The sequence below is a fragment of the Drosophila pseudoobscura genome, chromosome 3 (genome assembly GCF_009870125.1).
Source record: "Drosophila pseudoobscura strain MV-25-SWS-2005 chromosome 3, UCI_Dpse_MV25, whole genome shotgun sequence".
Classification (NCBI taxonomy): Eukaryota; Metazoa; Arthropoda; class Insecta; order Diptera; family Drosophilidae; genus Drosophila; species Drosophila pseudoobscura.
The window spans coordinates 6958344-6975878 of record NC_046680.1 but is presented as its reverse complement, the minus strand read 5'-3'; the positions used below and the strand labels follow the sequence as shown (position 1 = coordinate 6975878).

General features: G+C 44.5%; 4 protein-coding genes across 6 annotated transcripts; 2 read left to right on the top strand and 2 right to left on the bottom strand.

The window, feature by feature from the left end:
* Window positions 1-1128: 1128 nt before the first annotated feature.
* LOC6898203 (facilitated trehalose transporter Tret1-like) lies at window positions 1129-3089 on the top strand. 2 transcript variants are annotated; one of them, XR_001452099.2, is made up of 5 exons: window positions 1129-1272; window positions 1332-2234; window positions 2284-2569; window positions 2631-2875; window positions 2961-3089. XR_001452099.2 is itself a non-coding variant. In XM_002138236.3 (4 exons), the coding sequence occupies exons 1-4, from the start codon at window positions 1216-1218 to the stop codon at window positions 2771-2773; spliced, it is 1389 nt and encodes a 462-aa protein (XP_002138272.2). In that variant the 5' UTR covers window positions 1129-1215; the 3' UTR covers window positions 2774-3083. The 2 variants fall into 2 exon arrangements, 1 of the variants encoding a protein (XP_002138272.2); XM_002138236.3 differs by having other exon boundaries at window positions 2631-3083.
* A 9091-nt stretch (window positions 3090-12180) lies between these two features.
* LOC4803723 (uncharacterized) lies at window positions 12181-12739 on the top strand. Its single transcript, XM_001360359.4, has 3 exons — window positions 12181-12406; window positions 12471-12551; window positions 12612-12739. Exons 1-3 carry the CDS (start codon window positions 12304-12306, stop codon window positions 12638-12640), a joined length of 213 nt encoding a protein of 70 aa, XP_001360396.2. The 5' UTR covers window positions 12181-12303; the 3' UTR covers window positions 12641-12739.
* On the bottom strand, window positions 12726-14266 carry LOC4803722 (uncharacterized). Its single transcript, XM_001360358.4, has 5 exons — window positions 14060-14266; window positions 13936-14010; window positions 13478-13876; window positions 13116-13423; window positions 12726-13053 (listed from the first exon to the last, which is right to left on the bottom strand). Exons 1-5 carry the CDS (start codon window positions 14131-14133, stop codon window positions 12797-12799), a joined length of 1113 nt encoding a protein of 370 aa, XP_001360395.4. The 5' UTR covers window positions 14134-14266; the 3' UTR covers window positions 12726-12796.
* A 2365-nt stretch (window positions 14267-16631) lies between these two features.
* Window positions 16632-17412, bottom strand: LOC26532726 (uncharacterized). 2 transcript variants are annotated; one of them, XM_015183818.2, is made up of 2 exons: window positions 17261-17412; window positions 16632-17203 (listed from the first exon to the last, which is right to left on the bottom strand). In XM_015183818.2, exons 1-2 carry the CDS (start codon window positions 17299-17301, stop codon window positions 16699-16701), a joined length of 546 nt encoding a protein of 181 aa, XP_015039304.1. In that variant the 5' UTR covers window positions 17302-17412; the 3' UTR covers window positions 16632-16698. The 2 variants fall into 2 exon arrangements, with proteins under 2 accessions (XP_015039304.1, XP_015039303.1); XM_015183817.2 differs by having other exon boundaries at window positions 16632-17198; window positions 17261-17401.
* Between the last annotated feature and the right edge of the window lie 123 nt (window positions 17413-17535).

Sequence of the window (17535 nt, the reverse complement as noted above, 5' to 3'; positions counted from 1 at the left end):
ATGCTGCCTCATTGTATAGTTGTCCTCTCATTCAAGTTTAAAGTACAATTTTAGCGGTTCTGTGCTTTCCAAACCCATGAGGAACGAAGCGTTAACTTTGTTGACCTTAAAAGTGAATGAATATATTTATGGATAAACGAGAGCAAATATGAAGGCACACATCTACATGTATGGTATGCATATATTGATTGAGTGCTGGGCAAACAATTCATCAGCGAACCGGGCGTGGGGCGAAAAATTACGTATACGTCACGTTCGCCAAACTGGTCGGGCAAATAATTAACTGTGGCAACTGTTTCAGCCACCATCACCCTCCAGCACTACGTAGGTAGGCCCCATCCACTGCGGCCAATTCGTTGGCCCATCCGGATCCATGCGGATTCATGGGTTTCGGTTCATTCATGTTTGCGGCGAAATATATATTGAGCTGATGCCGGAAAATGTTCATAATTCCCGTATTTATTTTTTAATTACGCTGGCGTTGAAAAGTACTGTGTGGCAAAAGAGGGGGCTAAGAGAAATATAAATAAAATATCAAATTGCCAGCGTTAAAGGGCGAAAGCCATAGTGAAAGTTTCAACGAAATCAATGTGCAAGAAAGTAAACTCTTGGAAATTGTGTGCGACGCTCAGTCGGCCGTCTGGTAACCGTAGTTCATGGTCCTGGCTCCCAACGCAATTCCAAATACTACAAAAACGAGTACGAGTTCCACCCAATCCAATCCAAGCCCACCCAGCGCCATCCACTCGACTATGAAATCAAAATGGATGATGGGCAAAATGAAAATGGAATTTTTAATGAGCTGCCGCCGAGGCAAAGGCCAAACCAGGGCCCGGGCTAGAAACAATGGCGAGGAGACAAAACAATGGAAATTCGTCCCTGGATGCGAATGGTGTGGACCAAGGTTGCTGCATTCAACTGGGCCGTCGCAATGGAAAAGGCCGCCAACACTTTAAATAGCACCATCAGAGGGGTTCAGAAATTTAGTAGCGCCTTTTGCTGGCCATATCTTAAGCTGTATTTCTCTTGTGGTAACACTGAGGGACTATTTCACGATCGGAAATTCTACGTTCTTTTATAGGGAGGCGAATATTATTTTCTTGGAAATTCTTTCAAAGCAATTTAAATCACTCCTTTCAAATCCCGACAGATATGTGTTAACTCGTATATACACAGTCGTCGCATTGAAACACACACACTGGACAGTTTTACAACATGCCGCCCAAGGAAAATGCCAAGGAAGAAAATTCAAACTACTTCACCTGGACACAGGTAAGCGCCTCTTCGATAATGTATTTTCTGGGAAACCTTATCGGTCTCGTTATCTGCAGCTTCTCGTGGCCGTGTCCGTGTCCTTGTGCTCCTTCTGCACTGGCTTCTGCGGTGCTTACACCTCTCCGGCCTTGCCCTCCATGAAGGGCGATGATGGCAAGTTCTCGATCACATCCCAGGAAGAGTCTTGGGTGGGTGGCCTTATGCCACTGGCCTGTCTTGTGGGAGGCATTCTCGGCGGCCTACTGATCATGTATATTGGCAGGAAGTGGACAATTATGATCACGGCTCCTCCGTTCATTATCGGCTGGCTGCTGATCGGCTTTGCCACAACTATCGGCATGGTGCTGGCTGGTCGCGTGTTCTGCGGTCTGGCCGTGGGCCTGGCCACCTTGGTCCTGCCCGTCTACCTGGGCGAGACGTTGCATCCGAATGTGCGCGGGACCCTGGGATTAATGCCCACCCTGCTGGGCAACGGGGGCCTGTTGCTCTGCTACGCCTTTGGTTCCTTTCTCAACTGGTACTTACTGGCCTTCGCTGGGGCCATATTCTGCATTCCCTTTATCATTCTGACCCTGTTCGTGCCGGAGACACCGCGCTACCTTTTGTCGCGCGGCAAGCCCGAGAAGGCCCAAAAGTCGCTCGCCTGGCTGCGTGGCAAGACCGGCGACGTCGATGCAGAGATGAAGGAGCTGGCCAGCACCCAGGGCGAGACGGCCAATGCCAAGAGCACGTATGGGGACATGTTCAAGAAGCGCAACCGCAAGCCCATTCTCATATCCCTCGGCCTGATGCTGTTCCAGCAGATGAGCGGCATCAATGTGGTGATCTTCTACACCCATCAGATCTTTCTGGACGCCGGCTCCACCATTAAGCCGGCCATTGCTACGGTCATTGTGGGCTTGGTCAACTTTGTGGCCACTCTAATAGCCACCGCTGTAATCGATCGAGTGGGACGCAAGGTGAGATCCTAGATCCGTGATTTGGTTTAATCTGCCTGCTGTTATCCAGGTCCTGCTATACATCTCCGACACGACCATGATTATCACCCTGTTCACGCTGGCCATATTCTTTTTCGGCAAGCACAAGGACTGGGATCTCTCGGGTGTGGGATGGCTGCCGCTGGTGGCCGCCGGTTTTTATGTGCTGGGCTTCTCCGTGGGCTTCGGACCCATTCCCTGGCTAATGATGGGCGAGATAATGCCGGCCAGTGTCCGTGCTCCGGCTGCCTCTGTGGCCACCGCTTTTAACTGGCTGTGCACTTTCATAGTCACCAAAACGTATATGGACATGATCTGTGAGTTTTGTTCAATCAGAAGTTTGGCACTACATCTTTTGTATAATGTGTTCTCCCTCAGCTCTGATCAATAGCTATGGCGCCTTTTCCGTATATTGTGTGTGCTGCATTATAGGCATGCTATTTGTCATCTTCTTTGTGCCCGAAACCAAGGGCAAGTCCCTGGAGCAAATCGAGGCAGAGCTCACTGGAGGGAAGGAATAGATGCATACACGGAAATATTTCCCATTCAGCATTAATTCCAGTTTTTATTATTTCGTTCCCGCTGGAGTTTTCTGCCTCTCTTTTTTTGTGCTGCCAAATAAGGTAAACTTAATTCCGGCAGTTGTCTGGAATCGTCTCTGGGATACGCACATAAAAGTTTTTACCACGAGTTTTTATGCTTCTGCAGTTTCTGCACCTCACGGCGACGGCTCTTCCCCACCCTCCTTCCTGCTTTACGTGGCAGTTACTCATATGATTTTGTGGCTACAAAGTTGAGGCGTAAATAAAATTATTCCATATTTTTGCTAGCTGTAAACGTGATTCCTTCCAAGTGTCTGTGCGGGAATTGCGTCAGTGTTTGTGCGGATGATTTGCTGGAATAGTAACTAAACTTTTGCTTAGCCAATGTTTTCACTCTCACTTTGCTTCAACTTCAAAATAACTTCCAATTCCTTGAGATAACCCAATTAGCTGGAAGTAGAGCAAGCTGCATGGCCCTGTTAGTATACCGAAATCGAAGGATATTGGCATATAAAAACTCCACACAGTCAGAGCAACCTTTTTTCTTAGAATTTTACCATTTTGCAGGACTTATTTACGTCTAAATACTTCCACCAAATTGAAGTAAAGCCACCTCGCTGCTACTCCAGAAGAAGGAAAATAACGCTCTGTTCTGGAGAGATAGAAGGCATGCTGTTTGGGGTCTCGTCGCCGCTTTGAAAGGCATTAAATTACGCGCAATGCAAAGTTTCGGCCAAAAGTTGGAGCCGGAGGAGTTGGCTGGATTCAAGTGGAAATCAGATACAGATGCGGATACAAAGCGAAAGCTTCACAGAGTGGAAATGACGAAGCCTTGGCTATGGCCCGATTGCGTGCGGAATGCAAGCGAGGAGGAGTCCTCGGTCGTCCGATGGCAGAAAGTTGGTCGAGGAGGTGGATACACGGCCAACTATGCAAACGGGTACGTCATGGCATTGACGGGTTGGGGCTTTGCTTGGGCCAGGCCCGACTGAAATCGAGATAAAGCACTCACAATATTTACTTTTAATTGGAGAAGTTCAAAGAATAAACAAATATCAAGGGAGAGAAACGGAAAGAGAAAGAGATGCGGCACTAAAAAAGTTTTGTTTTCTCTGCTTTACCTGCCCCAATCCCCCTATTGATTGGGAATAGTCTTTGAGGCGAATTAAGTTGGTTTCTTGCAACTTCAGTCTCGTTCTCCACGATTCGAGTTCATTAAGCTGCTTAAATATGGACCAAAGTCGAATTAATATTCCGACAACATTTGCCGCATTCCCCCATTTGTGAGGGGAAGTTGAAAGCAGACAGGCCAGGGTCAAGGATCAGAGCAGTGGGCAGGAAAGGCGGGGCCTCTGCAGTTTGCTTTTAATGTTCTCTTTGGTTGGTCTCTCTCTCTCTCTGGTTTTTTTAATGTTTGCCTAAATGGTAATTAAAATATGCCCAGATGGTGTCTGGATGAGCTCTGCCGTTCCACCGTCGGTCTGTCCGTTTGCTGGGAGCTGGGGGCAAACGAGTAGGCGAGTCGGGACTCTCGAGGTCAATTTCAATCACAGAGCCAGCTCTGCCTCTCGTACCCGTACTTTGTGGCAGTTAGTAGGAACGGTCAAAGTGCGAAAAGGTCATCTTCAATTGCTACTCTTTCTGTTCATCCTCCTTCTCAGGAGTAAGAGACTAACAGACAGACAGAGAGACGTAACCACAAAGAACTTAAATTGGTTCTGGGTCTGGTTACTCCTCTGATTGCTTTGTGGTCATTGAGAGCCCTTCATGTATTTATTTATTTCTATATTTACTCCTTTACTCATTCAACACTTTTGCAACTTCTCAGTAAATTCTTTACCATTTTTCAAAAAGTCTCCAGAAAGTCTCCCTAGTTTCTCCATTCTATCATTTCAAGGACTTTACCGCCAGTTTTTAGTCATAATTTTTGCATAAAGCAGGGAGTCGGTATTCAGAACCCAGCTGGGGGACCAGGGAAACTGTGTCAACGCAGCCATTTGGTTTCCAAAACTCACCTCCAGTCCCCCACCCTTTCTCCGCTCTCAATCTCACTCATCCTTTCCTGCTTTCGCCGTCTCTTTCTTTCCTGCTTCTCTGTGGGCCGCCTTTTTTCCGCAACGTTGATGGCGACATAAATAGCTCCCGCTTGGTTGATGTTGATGGCTTAGTCCCACACGCCACCCTAAACGGTGGAAATATCCAGGTAACAGCCGCCTGGCTCATAAATGTAAACTTTTTCGGCTAGTTACATGTAATTATGCCATTTTGCTGGCAAAAAAGATGAGAGAGCACTGGAGCTCTGCTGGAGCACTGCTTCCCCTCTCTGTTGATGCCTTTTCAGTTGATTGCCAATTTAATCGGCTCGCAATTTCCGCCTTGACGCACGCCTTAGCTCCATGATTAGTGGGCGTGGCCGTGTCTGTCTAATTTGTATATCTGTGCAAAAGGAGGATTCCACAAAGCGGATTTCTTAGCCGCGACACTTGAAACGAATGACTGTGTGAGCTGATGGCGGAGGGGGCGAATGTGTCGGGCTTTGCCCGTATATGTACATATCTATTTATTTTTTTCCCTCTCCGACATCGTCTGACGTGTGGCATGTGTGTGTGTGCGCAGTACCCATAATTCAAATTCGAATACGTGCCGTGCATATGGCCGTAGAGCGGAACCGCCTGGAAATGGTTTGGCGACAGTGTCTGCAGTTAATCTTCGACCTGAGCCAGGGAAAATGTCAATACTGCATGAGAGGATAAATATGCCTGTTTTTTGTGTGCGCGCCAGAGAGAACCTGAAAAATACTTTTTGGTGTGACACACTGAGAAAAAAGAAGTGGTACGCATCGATGTCAAACGGATCATAATGTTACAATTTTATACAAGCAGAGTTCTATTAATCCGATTGTAGCTGCCTCTTTGGTCTCGCACTGTGCACACTATTTCATCCACTAACTGTTTGCAGACACTGTTTTCATAGCGGTCCCATTGCACGGCTCGGACAGCTCCATTTGCATATTCAGCTAAGCAAATGTTAATCAATCAAAGCCGCAGACAACTCTTTAACCCATTACCCCACCCTGCTCCTTGGAAATTGTTCAATTCGCTAAATGTTTGAATGAGCAAACATATTACTGCAAAATATAAATTGTTTAATACAAAAAAAGAAAAAACACCAAGGGCACAATTTACATATGAAAGGAGAGAAAGAGAAATGAACAGCAGCAAAAGCACAAAGCACAAAGAGAGAGAATGAAAAGCAGCACTGTGCTCTTTTTGTACCCGATACTCAAAATGAGTAGAGGGGTATATTAGATTTGTGGTGAAAATGGCTGTGTGTAACGTCCAGAAGGAAGCGTTTCCGTCCGTCCGTCCCTATGAGCTCCTAGGACTCAAAGGCTATAAGAGCTAGAGCAACGACATTTTGTATCCAGACTTCTGTGATATGTAACTGTTACAAGTATATTTTAAAACATCGCCTGGCCCACTTCGGCCTCCACAAAGGTCGAAAATCTGTGGCATCCACAATTTTCAACATACGAGAAAACCAGAAACTCAGAAACGTAGAGAATGACTATATCTTCTAGACTGCAGCAAGAATTTCATTCTCATTCTCATTTCTTTCTAACACACAGGTTTCATAGTCGGTTTTGCCAATTGCATTAAGTGAGTTCCTAGATCTCAGAGACTATAAAAGCTAGAGCAACCAAATTATTGATCCACACTCCTGTGATATCGGACTTCAAAATTTCGCCACACCCCCTTCCGCCCCCGCAAAGTACGAAAATCGAAGGCATCCACAACTCTCAGAGACTATTAAGGCTAGAGCAACCAAATTTGGTATTCACGTTCCTGTTAGATCTCAATAGTAAACGTATATTTCAAAATTTCGCCTAACCCCCTTCCGCCCCCAAAAAGGACGAAAATCTGTTACATTCACAATATTGAAGATACGAGAAAGCGCACAATGATATAGAATGACCATATCTATCAGATTTTCACTCTTTGTCTTTGTTTAATATTTGCGGCGTCTGCCGGAGGAGAGCCATACTCACTAAGTATCGCGTATAAATGTAGAGTTGCGGTCGCCGCAGCAACTCACAACGATCCCCCTCGTTCTCCTTATAAAAGGTACCTACCTCATAGAGGAGCAGAGCCTGCTTGACTCTTCGGGGAGTATGTAACAGGCGGAATAAAGGGTTACTTGTATAATAGGGGGACCATAATATCTAGAAAATATGCCTATAAGTACTATTCACTAAAAGGTTTCATCTAATTCGAGAAGCGGGTATCTTATGGTCGGATACGCGACTGGCGCACAGTCACTTGTTAGCTCTTTGCTTTACCTTTCCTCTTTTGCAGCCACGTGCATGCGTTTGCATGTTTGCTTAGTTCCCATGAAGTCAGTTGTTAAATTGTTGGTGGGGCTTTTGAGGTTTGCTCTCCCCGCCCCCTGCCACCGCCATCATCTATGGAAGAGTGAGCTTCTTTTGATGCCCTGTACTCGTTTAGTATTTTGGGTACATTGTATTCGTGCTGAATAAAAGGAAAGCTAAAGTAGAGAGTATTAAAGAACACTCTGTGATAGCTAAAAGGCGGCACCCACTCTCCAGCATAGCGCCCGGCCTCCCCCGATTAACGGGGGTATCTTACAGTCGCAAGTAAAATGTACTATCCTTTTTTCACTAGTCTTTTTCGTGCTCATTGCGCAGGTGGCACTGCGGTTGTGTGAGAGCATTCGCCGTGTGTGCTCTTTTTTTTGCTGGTTATACCTCTGTTTTTGCTCTAACAAATAGACTTTAAATATTTTGGGCACTAAATTTATCTATGCCATCGTGTGGGCGTTCACACATTCACAGTCATGTGGAACGCGGACACGTGGTCCCCGACAGATAAGATTTATGCCGAACGGCGAAAGGGACTCCCAGGAATAATGTAAATATTTTGCAAGGGATCTGTGTGGCTTTTTGTTAGAAAGTTTCCAAAATTATTCATTTCTGTGTCAAAGAAAGAGTCATTCATTCGGTATTTTTAGCACGTCTTTGTTGGGTTATGGTTCCTCTATTTCCTTACCGTTTGCTTGATCTGTTTCCCCAAACGATTCAGTTGAGGTGAAGCGAACGTCAAGTGGTCAAATCTCTTTTCGCTTGTGTAAGCACGAATACTTTTCGAATTTGGTGGAATGAATGGTAGGCCATTTATTCAAACCACAGAAGGAATCAACAGAGAGTTTTACAATGTAAGATATCGTTTGAAAAGCAGAAAATTCTGACAATATAAATACAAATAAATTATCCATCGCAAAGTTTAGTCAAATCATATTTATTTTTAACGTTGTTAGTAACTACTTTCCCTTTAATCTCTTACTAATTTGATATATTTATGCATATCATTTGAGCAGTCCCTTGAAAACTACAAAATACAATTTGGAGCAGGGCGATTCCCTTGAATTTGGTTTAACTTTTTGCATATTTCACAGCAACAAAATAAACAACAAAAATGTATATAAAACTTAAGCAATTTTAACTTCTTTGGCGAAACGTGGTGTTTTTTTTTTGTTAGTTATATATGGCTGGGAATTTGTAACGAAAAGTTTTACATTTCGCAAATCATTTTTAACACCTGCGGCAGGGTTAAAGTTCAGCCAGCGGAAAAACTTTGCAAATTAGGAGCCCTGCAGTAGCTCCACCTCACTTTCTTTCACTGTTTTTCCCTCTCTGGCTGCTATTCAGATGTTTATATTTCGCTCAACGTAGATTTCATTTAAAATGAGTTAAACTGTTAATGGTGCATTGATGGAGAACGAAACAGGGTTGGTGGAACAAATATTCCAGGCATGACTCGTAAATTTGTTAGCTGCTGTAGGTGCAGGACCGGGAGCAGGGTTTAGCAATACAGATGAAAGATAACCCTGCCGGACAATGCGTATCCATGCGCCCACACACCCAAGCACACGCACATGTCGGGGTCACCAGGCAAATCAGCTAAACGGCCACGATGCTGACCATAAGCAAACGGTGAAGATTTACGACCAACTAATCGACGCAGGCAATCCCATAAATCTAACAACAGTTCGAATGTCAAACGGCCAAAAGGGCAGCGAGGTGAGTCCGAAGCCGAAACTGAAACCTAAGCTGAGATCTCTGCCAAAAAGGCAAATTAAAGTTCAGACCCAATAAATGTTAATCGGTTGCTCTTTGTCTTCCTCTCCCCAGATGCTCTGCCTTTTTCTCTTATACTACTTCTGTTTGGCTCTTATGGTTTCCTATGATTCCCACCTAAGGCCTTGTTTAGTTTGCCTTTTTGTTTTAATTTTTGAAAGTCTTATAAATATTTATTTGCTAAAGAACCTTTTTGGGATAAGAGGATTATGTTTTAGGGCTTACTTCCGCCGCACTAGCAGCATTAAAAAGGATTTTTTTTCGTAGATTTGAAAGTGTTTCCTTGTTCATGTGGAATTGGAAAACCAATCTATAATCTATTTTCCCTTAGCTCTTTATACTGTCTGCGCCAGAGAGCTGTCCATCAGGCACTGTCATAAAACTGTTTTTAGCCACCAAACAAAACTGTCCCTTGGGTTTGCATGAGTAATTAACTTTTGTAAAGTCCAATCTAGAAAGAAAAAATATTGTTCCTGTGTTTTCTCCTCCACGTTCGTTGTTTAGGGCAGGTGCCAATGATGGCAAAATGTTGTTGAATTTATGGCCAATAAATTAAAAAACTTTTACACCGCTCAACAAAAGTCAACAGGGGAGTGGGTGTTGTACCAGTGTCTGTGTGTGGGCTGTCGCTTTCCCCAGCATTTTGCCAACATTAATTGAAAATGGTTGACTCGAACAAGTGTTCCGGAGGAGCATATCAAAGGCAATTACAGATGCCGTTAACAGCAGCCAAATAGCAGAGAACACGAAAATCCCGAAGGACATCTCTTTGCTCATCTCATTATTTAGTTAATTATATGTTTAGCTTGTGTGCCGGCAATTACAACTCAGATTTCATTGTTGGCCAGAAACCATTTTGCGGCCTAGTCGGTTGCCATCAAAGATGATGTTGACGTTGTCCATGAAGAGGCAGATACAACTTTTCCACATTGCCTTTGGCCCCACCGCAAACTTCTAATTAATTTGAAAGGAAACATTGGAGACGAGACGAGACGGCATGTTTTGTGGCTTCAGCCACACACCCACTCACCCACTCACGTACGAGTTCGTCCATGAAAAGGGTCCTGCAATAGACACACGACATTGGCAAACGCCCCAGAGGAGGGCCCCCAAGTAACCTCATTAGAAGGCAAACCATTAAATGGACCATGGTAAAGCCCCCACTTTTCACTACATTTTACCAACAAAATAAAGACGAAAACGAAACTGTTTATAAATTATGCAAAGCTGACGCTGAATGTCAGCTTTAACCGCCTCCACCCCAGTGTCCCTCGTACGACTGCAAAAAAAGAACCTCTTCGAAAGCTGTCAAAACTATCTTGGCCGGCCGAAAGTTTTGGTCCGTTTTTAAGCCAACTTTACTCTTAACACATTTAATTAAGTAGCGGAAAAAAGAAGAGATTTTGTGGCCCGAAGAGCCGAACACAATGCATTAAAACTGAGCAGAAAGTGAATTTGTTGGCCATGCAACTTTTGTTTTGGCCAATCCATTTCCGTTTGGTTACATCATTGCAATGGCTTATAGCATTCTCTGCGCCCCACAAGCCCCTCACCCAGCAATGTTTGCAAATCAGCTTGTGATTTGCCAAAAGCCTCCTTGCACACAGCTGGAAAACAGAAAACAGAGGCAAAAAATTGAAAACTTTCTTCGTCAGTTTTTGAGCTCGGTGGAAATGTTTGTGCAGTTTTGTTGGCAAAGTTTTTAATAAGCTTAATGTATAACTGTTTTTTTTTTTTTTGGTAAATTTGTTTTTTTATTTAAACTGCATTTTAGTCTTTATTTTATATATTTTATAGTTTCATAGTAAGTCGGGTATTAAAAGTTTGAGCTGCTGTTGAATTTAAGAATGTAGGATAAATTCCTGCGGAAAAGTGATTACTAATTGATGAGATTGGAAACCTTTTGCTGTTGACTGGAGTACTAAATATGAACTTAATGTAATGTGTGGGGAATGCCTATGCATCTATGGACCTCATGCAAGGGAAACAGTCTCCAAAGTAGTATTTTTACTCAAGGAAAACTATTCACTCTGAAAAAAGTGTATGTTGTCAGCAGTTTTCTATTTTGCCAGTTTTCCACATTTAATTTTAACTGCCGCTGCATGATTTCTGTGCTCTTCAGCAGATTTCACCCAGTTCGGAGATGTTTTCGCCAGTTTGTTGGTCAGTGGGAAAAACTCTTGGGGAAAATACTACAGATTTAAGTCAAGAACGAAACTGACATCTTACCTGCTGGTTAGCAACGAGCTTCATTATAATTATGCCATGGGAAACATGTCGGGCGAGAGAGCTGACATGACAGCCGCATGCTAAACCAAATTCGCTGGACGGGAAGGAGCCCCAAGGATCCAGAGGCACAGTTCACAAAAGGGAGAGGGGGAGTCAGCATAAGTAATTAACCGAGTGATAAAGAGCCTGGGGCAACGTGGCAGGACGAGTGTATCATTCAAGGCGACGACAACGTCTCGTCATTAGCGGCCAAAAATGCTGCATTTAGTTGTACGCTTGATGAATAAGGTTAATTTCGTTGGTATATTCAGATAAATCCGAATACGAGTTTGTATGTATGTATTTGTCCCACGGCGACGATGACAGGACCTGACCAGGACACATTTTTCGTTTGTCCACTAATTGCATATCTGAGGAGGCTGATGATTGCGATGATGATGATGATGACGAGGCGGCAATACAATTACCAAAGTCTCCTGCTGTGTCTGTGATTGTGTAGGGGCTCTGTTTTGATGTCCTGGCCAGAGAATTATTTGGGCAGTCCCTTTCATACACACGTATAGAATTCCAAGTCTTAGTGTCTAATTAAAAGCAACAGCAACTGGCCTTTTAATTTATGCCTGTTCAGGGACAAGCCACTGAGAAAAATAAATAAAACCTCCTTACAGCGCACTCACATTTGGCTTTTCTTTTCAGGATTTACATGTTTTTCGTGTACTGAAAAGTTTTCAGCATAAATCGTGGCCAAAGCTCGTAATTCGCATCTGTGCCAGAGGTGAAGCTTATGGGAGAGACAGCCCCAAGGCACTACATATACACATGGACAAATATATGCTTTGAAGAGGTCTTTGGTACAGTCACTTCTTGACATTGCTGAAACAAAAAATACAAATTTACGTCTCCAGATGGTTCATTGCCTAACGAGCTTGTGACGTAGTAAATGTTAAAAAAAGATTTAGTAAATCCAAATAGGCCTAGAAAAATTACATCTACTTTCATTCCCATTTAGTCAGTATCTCCACCTCAACGAGACGGGACTGTTCAAACTTTCTAGTAAATAAAAAACCAACAAAATTCTTTGTATTTTGTAACAATATTTTGAGAGCTAAATTCAAAGTGCAGCAAAATGGCAGATCCAGATGCTCGGGATGCCGAAACCGTACCGCCACCCATTGGCGGGGAAAACAATCTTAACATGAACAATGAGCGTTTGGATTGCGAGAATCTTGGTAAGGAGCGACACTGACAGTTCTCTCAGTAGAAACTTAACAGAGAAATTAATCTTCCAATTAGATGAAATGACTGAGCGATTGATCAATCCCGATAGGCCGGCATTTCCATCAGTGCTCCTTCGCTTCTTTGGGAATATATTTGGTTAGTATGCCCCTAACATATTCAGAAGTACAATATTTAATGATTCCATTCTCTGTTAAGTTGATTGCTTTAGAGCCATATTCGCCTAAAGGAACAAATTCGTGAAGAAATCCTGGATAATGCTGTGAAAAAACAACTTTGGCCGATATATTTTCCATGCTTATAAAGCTCTTTATATTTAAATTTGATATGTTGTTTTGAAATTGTTTGGGGTATCCTAAGTCTTTCGGCCACCCAAGCCGCGTTTAGTGGCAAGCGATCTCGTCGAGAGAGGGTGGTTTGCAATGGCAAGGCGTGCTATCGATCTCTTCAAGAAGGTCGGATATTTCGTGGAGGAACTTTTCCAGGTTCTCGGGCTTCTGGAAGATATTACTGTCCACTGCAAGCCGCTTGCCGCCTAGTATCTTCCACCGACGCATGCTAGCAATGACATCGCCACAGAAGTCCCGTTTGTTCTTCTCGAGTAACTTCAATTTCTCCTGCAAGACCTTGAGACGCTTCTCTGCAAACGAAAAGGGATACTTCTACAATGAAGAAATTAATTCATGATACCGATTGACTCACTTCCGGCTATTTTTTTGTGGAACTTTTGGGCGTGGGAATCCCTCTGGGCCTTGTCGTACATCTCAATGATCTTGTACATTCGTCGATCCATGTCCTTGCTGAGTCGCAACGCCTCCTCACAATGCGGCGGACAGAGACTCTGAAAGTTGGGACCTTTATACGGAACTCCCGTCAGGTGTCTGTTATTCCGGAAGTTATCCCGCTCCGCCTGGGCATCAGCGCTCCGTTTGGCCATGTACGATCGCACCCGACCGTTGTGGAAACGAAAATTGAGACTCGCCAGCAGCTTCTCCACTCGCGACAAGCACCTGTGGAAGGAGACAGAGTTTCGGAAGCGATCTACACACCGGATCTGTACTCACGTTGTGTTCTTTAGCGAGTAGACGCCGGGTATCGAGTAGGTGCGCAGCAAATGGTGCAGCTTGAAGGCCACACAGTTGAGTAGTTCCTCGGCCGCACAGATCTGCATATGCCGCAGGCTGCGCATATCGTGGACCGTGTGACGGATCCACCAGCCGCGGAACAAAGCCTGAATCTTGGTGGCCGCCTTGGTGTAGTGCATCTCGATCCGATTCTGCAGCATCTTCTCCACGGTCTTGAAGTAGCTCTTTCGCACTGAAAAGCCTCGCCACCAACGCTGAATGGTAATGGCCGCCTGGTTGCGTTTTTTCAGTGTTTTGCGACTGAAGAAACCTCGCCAGTGCCGCTGGATGGTCCGTGCAGCCTTGAAATGCGTGTAGTCCAGCAACAGCATCGCGGTCCTGCGGGCAATCTCAAGGAAGTGTCATACGCTCTATGACCTATTCAAGATCCCCCTTACCGCGACAGCGTTTGCAGTTGCAGCTGTGTGCCTGAGGTACCCTCCTCTAGTAACTCGGACTCATTGTCTTCCACCCTTGAATAGTAAAAGTTATAGTTGATTCCAATGAGTTGGCTGTGCTTACGAGCTTCCCGAGACCGGCTTGCCGTCCGTGTGCCTCCGCGTGCCGACTTGCGTCCGATGCCTGTCCCAGAACATGTTTGTAAGTTTCTTAGTTCCTCCCGTGATGTGTTTTCTGTACCTAATTACTGTTTTATACTGTTTCCATGAGTAGTTGTATGTTCTATAACTGAATTTAGTGTTGATTGTCTCCCAGGGCTATTGAAATTGACAGACATCACAAGGCCTGTTACGAAAATCGGACTACTTTCATGAAGATTGGCCATAATTTATGGACACGAACGATTATTTTCATATAAATCTTGGCCTCCATTGTGCGGTGGCTCCACTGAGGGGGCTGGGCTGGTATTTTTCGCTGTATCAACACGCTTATCGCGATTTACGATGCAAATATGTCTCCTTCTGGACGTGTATCCTGCTTGCCTGACTTTCTTGGGATCTAATAAATGGCCCCCTCGTCCCACTTTTAGTTCCTCTAAAGCTGCATTTAATTGAATTGTATGGGGCTCCACGAGGCTCTCTCTACAGCTGAGGCAAATCAATATGACCCATATTTCCAGCCACGTTTCTATAGCCCCGTAGAGATGCCCTTGACTGCATCATTTTCGGCTCTAATTGTGTTCTAATGCTGACAAATGGGGAAAAGGCAACCGAAGGAGAGAGGAAGCAATGACGGAGGCAGTGGCAGTGGCAAAGGCCCGAGGTCAAGTTGCCATAAATTTTCCAACATTTTGGCTGGCAAACCGAAAATGCCATTAGGAGGTGGTCCGAGAGCTGCTTTAAATGAAAATCAATATAACCTACATAATGGCGGGACATTTTCTGTTGGGCACGAGGCAGGCATACAAACCCTGCTCATTATGCGCCACAAATGAACCACACACACACACACACATAGAGGGGCACACAGATGGGCTGCCGCCACACACAAACAAACGGGCGGAAATGAAACGGAAATTCTCATTTATGGCGCCCTTGACGCCATTTCCAGTTTCCCACTATCTATCTATTGGCCCTGACAAGTTGGCACTGCTTGCTGATTTCTGATTCAGATTGGGATTCCGCTCCTGATTGCAGTAGTAGTGCGACGAGCGACTGCGGTTGCCATGAGATTTATGGTCTGCTCCCTCATGATGCTGCTTGCTGACCCAGTAACTGATACCCAAGGATGTACCCACATTTGTGTTGGCTCGCCGCAAAGTTACTTGTGCACCGAGCATCTACTATAATTGCACTCATATTACCACAGTCGCTGAGGTTTTCCAAGCCTATCGATTGGGCCAAAACTTTGCAGACTCGACTCCACCCGAAGGTTATCCTGTGGTTAGGGTCCTTAAAGGTTTAGCTGTAAATTAGGTTTTCCACCTGACCGATATCGAGGCCATGCCACTGGGACAACTTGTTGTTTGATCCCTAATTCAATCCACAGGCAGCAGGCAGCAGGCAGCCTGGAAACGGATTCCTCGCTTGGGTTTAATTGTGGACCAATCAGACGAGATGTCTAGACTAAACGAAACGAAAGGGGAGACTGTGTCAGCTCTTTATTTGTGGAAGGGGTGCGGGGAAGCCTTGTATACGCTTGTGTAAATATTGAAAGGTTCCCCCAGAGTTTATGACACATGCGGAGAAGGGTTAGCGCTACGACCGTTCCCAAATCAAATTGGAAAAGTACTAGCCCGTAGCGAAGCAATGTCCATATATCAAATGGGGCCACAACTCGAACCCCATCCCGCAAAGAGTTTACGACCCAGCACCCAAAAATGCAAACCATAAAATTGGTCTGCCTGTCAGGAGCTGGTGCTAGAGGACAATGCCAAGTGGAGGCAGACTTTGGTCGATGGAGAAACTGAATCCAAAGCCTCTACATCTTTTAGTTGCATGGAACACAATATTTCCAATCATAAACACAAACTCTGTTAATAAATAAACGTGTAAAAAGTGTTTTAATGGATTAGCTGTGGCTGTGTTTCCGGTGTCCTCTTTTGAAAAGCCAGAACAATGAGAGCCTCGTTTGAGTGCCGGTAAGTCCCAATTCAGTTCCGAAGGTTTCAGAAACCCCCTTGTAGCTGTTATATATTTCGAATGGCTTTGTATTTCAAGCAGTTAATGTAAATTCAATAAAGTGTAGCGAATCTAGTGTCCTCTGCCTTCCAAGTCTCAATTGCCCAATCGCCCTTCCGCTTCAACGTCTTCACTCTTTCTGTACGGCTGCAGACCCAGGGGTTGAGTAAACAGGAATTTTCCTGGCCAAACTTTCTGTCTGAGTTTCGTTCTCTCCTCACTCCACCTGATACAAATTTATGACCGACCAAAGTGTAATCAACAACGTAAAACCGGGCCAAGAAGAACCGCCGAACGAAGGAAACAAAACCGTTTGGGGTGGATTTGTTAACTTGGTTAACTGGCAATATTCCCTGGCAGCATGTGTAACAGGTCCAGTGAGAACAGCGAGAAAAACAGCGAACTACGCGCAAGAACTGCGAACAACTTTTGACTGCAATAAAGCAGAGAAGAGTAGAGAAATCAGGTGGGCGGATGGGGACTAACGAAGTTGAAATGCTCTACAGAGATTTGACTCTAGTTCCATTCAATTTAATTGTTCCCTGGAGGAAGCATCTTTGGTTGTATTTCTTTGATCACAAATTAAGCTGCAGTCGGTATATCCAGAGGTTCGAAGTATTCACCATGCCACAGATACCCAAAGTACCAAAAATAATAACTGAATAAATTCTCATCGATCAGCAGGCGCCGCATGAGCAATAGAAGTTCGTCATCCATACGCAAAATGATCCGATTGCCGTCGAGAAAGACGCACTTGATGATGGGAACCTCACTGTGATCTACGGAGTGGATATACATCAAGAGTTGCCTTGTCACCAGGTCCCGGGCCGAGAGCATCTTCTTGGGCGTTGCGATGCGCACCTGAACGCCCCGAAGACGAGCCTCCATAAGGGCCTTGCACAGAGTCTTATGCGATATGGTCATAATTGCCAAAACGACATGGAACTTGGCCCTCTTAATCCTCTTCACTACACTCTGTACCCGGCAGTTCTTGCAGTGCCTTTTATTGCAATTCGAGCGTTTGTGGTAGTCTTCCAGCTTGTCCCCGAAAACTGCCAGCCAGCCGTTGAACAGTATGTAATCTAGGCTGCAAAAGCCATAGAGATAACCATGACTTGAAACGTGTAATTGGTGCAAAACTTACCAATAAGACAGCATTGAAGAAATGCGTTTAAAGTATTCCATTTTGCAGTCGTACTAAATCAGGAAATAAAAGTGTGATAAAAAGAATAAAATGAAAATCTGACGTTTCTAAACTTATTTTATGTGTGACGTCTGACACAAAATACAAAGGTATATGATTTGACAGCACATCCATTGGTGCATGAGAATGATTTGCTAGTGGAAGCGCGCTACAATGAGCAGATTCTGGGGAAACTTTAAAAATATTTAACTCTAATAACAATTACGGGAAATTTC

Bases quoted from the DNA above. Each gene is read 5' to 3' on its own strand.
- LOC6898203 (XM_002138236.3), top strand. From the start codon at position 1,216: ATGCCGCCCAAGGAAAATGCCAAGGAAGAAAATTCAAACTACTTCACC. The intron at 1,273-1,331 runs GTAAGCGCCTCT...CGTTATCTGCAG, and splicing joins ACTACTTCACCTGGACACAG to CTTCTCGTGGCCGTGTCCGT. The intron at 2,235-2,283 runs GTGAGATCCTAG...GCTGTTATCCAG, and splicing joins TCGATCGAGTGGGACGCAAG to GTCCTGCTATACATCTCCGA.
- LOC4803723 (XM_001360359.4), top strand. From the start codon at position 12,304: ATGGCAGATCCAGATGCTCGGGATGCCGAAACCGTACCGCCACCCATT. The intron at 12,407-12,470 runs GTAAGGAGCGAC...TCTTCCAATTAG, and splicing joins TTTGGATTGCGAGAATCTTG to ATGAAATGACTGAGCGATTG. The intron at 12,552-12,611 runs GTTAGTATGCCC...TTCTCTGTTAAG, and splicing joins CTTCTTTGGGAATATATTTG to TTGATTGCTTTAGAGCCATA.
- LOC4803722 (XM_001360358.4), bottom strand. From the start codon at position 14,133: ATGTTCTGGGACAGGCATCGGACGCAAGTCGGCACGCGGAGGCACACG. The intron at 13,877-13,935 runs GTAAGGGGGATC...GATTGCCCGCAG, and splicing joins CAACTGCAAACGCTGTCGCG to GACCGCGATGCTGTTGCTGG. The intron at 13,054-13,115 runs GTGAGTCAATCG...TTTCGTTTGCAG, and splicing joins CCACAAAAAAATAGCCGGAA to AGAAGCGTCTCAAGGTCTTG.
- LOC26532726 (XM_015183818.2), bottom strand. From the start codon at position 17,301: ATGGAATACTTTAAACGCATTTCTTCAATGCTGTCTTATTG. The intron at 17,204-17,260 runs GTAAGTTTTGCA...TGGCTTTTGCAG, and splicing joins TCTTCAATGCTGTCTTATTG to CCTAGATTACATACTGTTCA.